The following is a 4850-nucleotide window of genomic DNA, read 5'->3' on the forward strand; positions in this document are numbered from 1 at the left end:
AGAGTTATTTATTATGCGATCAATGTTGAGAGTGTCCACTAGTGAAAGTATGATCCCTAGGCCTTGTTCCTAAATACTGCTATCGCTGCTTGTTTACTGTTTTACTGCGTTACTACTGCTGCAATACTACCACCATCAACTACACGCCAACAAGCTATTTTCCGGCACCGTTGCTACTGCTCATATATATTTATACCACCTGTATTTCACTATCTCTTCGCCGAACTAGTGCACCTATTTGGTGTGTTGGGGACACAAGAGACTTCTTGCTTTGTGGTTGCAGGGTTGCATGAGAGGGATATCTTTGACCTCTTCCTCCCTGAGTTCGATAAACCTTGGGTGATCCACTTAAGGGAAAACTTGCTGCTGTTCTACAAACCTCTGCTCTTGGAGTCCCAACACTGTCTACAGGAAAAGGAGGGGGAAGTAGACATCAAGGCCCAATTACAGTGAAGAGCAGTTTTGCGCTAGCGGATGAATGCGACAAGGATTTTCATCGGTTGTCAGAAACTTTCGGGATGCAGGCAGAGTACATGGCCTCAAGGCTCACAACTGATTATGATGTGTTGCCAGATGGAGGGAGGCCGCTAAGGGAGCCAACCTTTGATACAACCAAAAATTCAAAGGAAGTACAGATTCACCCTACGGATCCCAAGAAGACGCCAGCTATCGCAACAAACATGGACCTCACATAGGAAAGCGCGCTCGTCGAGTTCCTCTGTGAGCGCTGGGAAATCTTCGCGTGGTGTCCAGCAGAAATGCCAGGAGTACCCAGGAAACTAGCCGAGCACCCGCTAAACTTGGATCCATTGGCCAGGCCCATCAGACAATCTTTGCGGAGTTTTTCGGAACCAAACCGCAAAGCCATGTTCTCGGAAATAAATTGACTCGGAGAAGCTAGGTTCATCAAAGAGTTGCACACAGAGTCCATGTGGGTAGCTAACCCAGTGTTGGTCCCGAAGAAAAACACAGAAGTCATTCGCATGTGCGTCGATTTCACGTGTCTCAATAAACATTGTCCAAAGGATCACTTTCCCCTCCCGAGGATCGATCAAATTATCGACTCTACGGCAGGTTGTGAACGTCTTTCCTTCCTGGAGGCGCATTCTGGTTACAACCAGATCCACTTAAAAGAAGAAGAAGATATCAAAACAACTTTTATAACACCCTATGGAGTGTTCTGCTATAGAACAATGCCTTTCGGGTTGAAAAATGCGGGAGCAACATATCAGCGGATGATGCAGAAGTGCCTCGCCACTCAGATTGGCAAAAATGTTCAAGTATACATCGATGATATCGTGATAACGACAAAGAAAGGGTCAACCCTGATTGACGATCTCAAAGAAACTTTCGACAACCTCGACAAATTCTGCCTCAAGCTGAACCCGATGAAGTGCTCTTTCGGCGTTCCTGCGGGAGAACTTCTTGGTTTTTTGGTGTCAGCAAGAGGGATCGAGGCCAACCCGAAGAAAATCCAGGCCATCGTGACAATGCGAAAACCAACAAAGCTCAAGGAAATACAACAACTAACTGGGCGAGTCGCAGCTTTGAGCAGATTCGTCGCCAGGTTGGGAGAAAAGGCGTTACACTACAGGAATGCGCCGCTATGCCGACGGCCGGCTGCCCTCGGCGTAGCCACGCCTGGCCCTCGGCATAGGCTACGCCGACGGCAGCCCTCGGCGTACCTCGTCGGCGTCCAGGTCCCTCGGCGTACGCAGCCTCGCCGTCGGCGTACGGCCGGCCCTCGGCGTAGGCGCCATACGCCGACGGCCGATCTACCCCTCGGCATACGTGCCCTCGGCACAATATCCCGTCGCGCCGTCGCCGTTAACGGAGGGCCGGAGACGCCGACGGCCTAGCCCTCGGCATAGGGAAGGTTTCCTGCGACGGCAGAGGCGACGTGGCGCGACCTGGCGCGGCGACGTGGCGCGAGCTGGTGCAACCAGCTGGCTGTCTACGCCGAGGGCAACCCCCTCGGCATAGGGCAGCTCCTCCTGGCGACGGGCGGGCCACGTGGCGCGTGCTGGTGCGGCGGCATACGCCGAGGGCAACCCCCTCGGCATAGGCTCGACCATATGGTCATGTCAGGGTCCTATGCCGACGGCATAGCCCTCGGCGTATGCCCTACCATTTGGTTTTCCCGATTTAAATTGGGTTCCGATTCATCTAAATTCAGTTCAGCAGGTCCAATACATCCAAATACATCCAAATTCACCATAATTCACATAAATAGCATGAAATCCACATAGTAGCATCCAAATACATCCAAAATCACCATAATTCACATAAATAGCATGAAATCCACATAGTAGCATACATGGTGCATGTAATAGCATACAAGAGGAGAGTGCCATGTCATCCAATACATAGTAGTAGCACATGAGGTAGCACATGATGGCAAGCAAGAAGCCCGGTGCCGACTAGCGGAGGAAGGACCCGGGCGGGGTGTGTCCGCCCACATCGTTGGCGAAACGAGCAGCCCGGGGTTTCGCTCCGGTAGAAGCTGCAGAAGAACCACCTGGAGAAGGACCGGTAGCACGCCCAGGAGAAGTCGACGGAGAGGCACCGGGAGTAGTCCCAGGAGTAGTCGACGGAGAGACACCAGCAGAACGCCCAGGAGACCGACCACCTTCATGAACCGGTGTGACCTCGCGCCCACCCGGCGATGCCTGGTTCCCGGACCATCCCGTTCCCTACGTGTTCCCTACATGTTAGCAACTTGCGAGGCAAAGGAAAGTGGTAACTACCGGTTTGGCAATGAACTTACCTCCGGTGTGGATCCGTAGTAAGTTGCAGCGAAAGCTGCCCTCGATGGCATGATAGGCATGTCCCCCGCCACGGTAACTCGAGCCGGTGGCGGTGTACCAGTAGACATAGAGATCATCATTTCCTGCAAGATAGGTTACAAGTTAGGCTTTGCAGAAATAAAGCATCAAACTGAGACTTGTCATCTACTTGCGCGAGAAGGAAGATTCAGACTTACTGATATATACGTCATATAGGCCGTATTCTGCCTATTCCACTGGGCAGCGGCCTGCTGATACGCTTCATTGCAGGCTTCGAAGGCCGCCTCGAAGTCAGGCTACAATTTCAGAAACAATGAATCTCGTAAACACTTAGCCATGTAGGAAGGAAAACCGGAAAGAGGATGAAAATGAGGAAACTTACATCGTAGGCGGGTGGACGAGCAGGCCGTGGACGAGGCTGGGGGCTGTCGGCGGTGAGGGTATGCTTGAGGCGCGTGTAGCTCGTGGAGTGGGTAGGCTTGACCGCCTTATTCATCCAAGGGAAACGGCCATGCGGACGCCCGTGCCCCGACAGGACCAACGACTCCTCGTCGACCGGAATGGTCAAGGGGTCATCCACCTCGGGGTGACGAGACTTGACCATGTCGCAGTAGTCCTCCTTGGCGGCCTTGGCATTGCCGTAGTACTGTGGCTGAGGCAATGCGGGATTGGGCTTCTGCTTCGTCCGCATCATGTCATATATCTGGGCATCATGAAGCACCACCCCAGGTGGTGCCTCGGCCACCTGCATCGCGAAAAGAAAAGTTAAGCGTACCACAAATGAGACATGGCGGGAAATGAATGAAGGTCGTTCCATGTATATACATACCTTTTTCCCCTTGAAGCGGGTGTAGTCGCGGTTTCCCGCGCAGTGTGTGCCACCGGTGCCTCGGTTCTCCATGTTACGCCTCGACACGGCTGCAAACTCCTCGTCTGCTGAGCCACCTCGCCCTAATCAGCTCCTCCCATGCCTCCCTATGCTGCTCGGCCCACTCCGGACAAACCTGAAAACGCAATACTCAGCTCAAGATAATTCAATGAAAACTTAGCAGCAATGTAGAATCTCATTGACATTTTACTCACCGACATGTACTCCTCAATGGTCATTGCCCATTCCTCCGTAGGCTCGTTACCAACATAGTACTCCTTCTTGACCCTCTTACCCTTGTTAGCCCAGAAGGCACTAGCGCTGGTGAACTTTTGGTTGTACCACTGCTGCGGTGTCAAACTCTCGCAAGCGCCACGCAAAGTGAGACGCGCTGCGTGTCATGCTCCGGGTCCACACGATAGAAGCACTTCAATCATGCATAAATCAGTTGTGAAAGTCATGAGTTAGCACATTAGGGTCATCAACTATGAACGGTGCTCGAGAAATATATGCCTTACCCAGAACTTGGTGGTCACAGCCTCAGCAGCTGTCGCGAAGCCTACGGCAGGGCATCCTCATAGTCCGCCCAAGTAGTGGCTAGCTTCGTCGGGCCACCGGGGACCGTGCTAAGGGGAGTGTATCTGCCGGGCCAGAACTTCTTAATCGTAGCCCCAAGCAAGCTGTTAGGCATGCGGGGGGGCTTGGCATCCCATGTCCAGTTGCTGCAAATAAATCACACATTAGTACACATGCCAAATTGTTTATTATGCCCAAGATGAAAATACATGTTCGAAATTTCTGAAGTAGTACACTTACTCATCGCTCGAAGGAATGATAAGGGCCTTGTCATCATGGGTCTTCGGCTCCTTCCTCGCATCGGAGACTCTAGCTTCTCCACGAAGCTTCAAGGGCTTCGGCGCACCCCCATCCTCCATCACCTCCAACTCAGCCCTAGAGTCCGACTCGTGTGTAGACTCCGTCTCCATCTCCACCTCCCCACTAGACGGACCCTCTAGGTACAACTCAGGAGCCACGTCACCAGAAGCGGAGGGTGGCTCGTCAAAGTCCATGTGTACCCCGCCGCCACCTCGTCCTCCACCTCGTCCTCCTCGTCCTCGTCCTCGACCTCCACCTCGTCCTCCTCGTCCTCGTCCTCCATCGGTACCATCGGCGTAACGCGGATTTTGCACCGGGGC

At 53.0% G+C, this 4850-nt stretch overlaps 1 protein-coding gene across 1 annotated transcript; it reads right to left on the bottom strand.

Annotated features, from left to right (window-relative positions):
- Nucleotides 1-2743: 2743 nt before the first annotated feature.
- On the bottom strand, nucleotides 2744-4023 carry LOC127316936 (uncharacterized). The gene is made up of 5 exons (XM_071823948.1): nucleotides 3870-4023; nucleotides 3616-3790; nucleotides 3169-3531; nucleotides 2984-3082; nucleotides 2744-2890 (listed from the first exon to the last, which is right to left on the bottom strand). Exons 2-5 carry the CDS (start codon nucleotides 3685-3687, stop codon nucleotides 2744-2746), a joined length of 681 nt encoding a protein of 226 aa, XP_071680049.1. The 5' UTR covers nucleotides 3688-3790; nucleotides 3870-4023.
- Between the last annotated feature and the right edge of the window lie 827 nt (nucleotides 4024-4850).

Source organism: Lolium perenne, chromosome 7, assembly GCF_019359855.2.
Source record: "Lolium perenne isolate Kyuss_39 chromosome 7, Kyuss_2.0, whole genome shotgun sequence".
Lineage (NCBI taxonomy): Eukaryota > Viridiplantae > Streptophyta > Magnoliopsida > Poales > Poaceae > Lolium > Lolium perenne.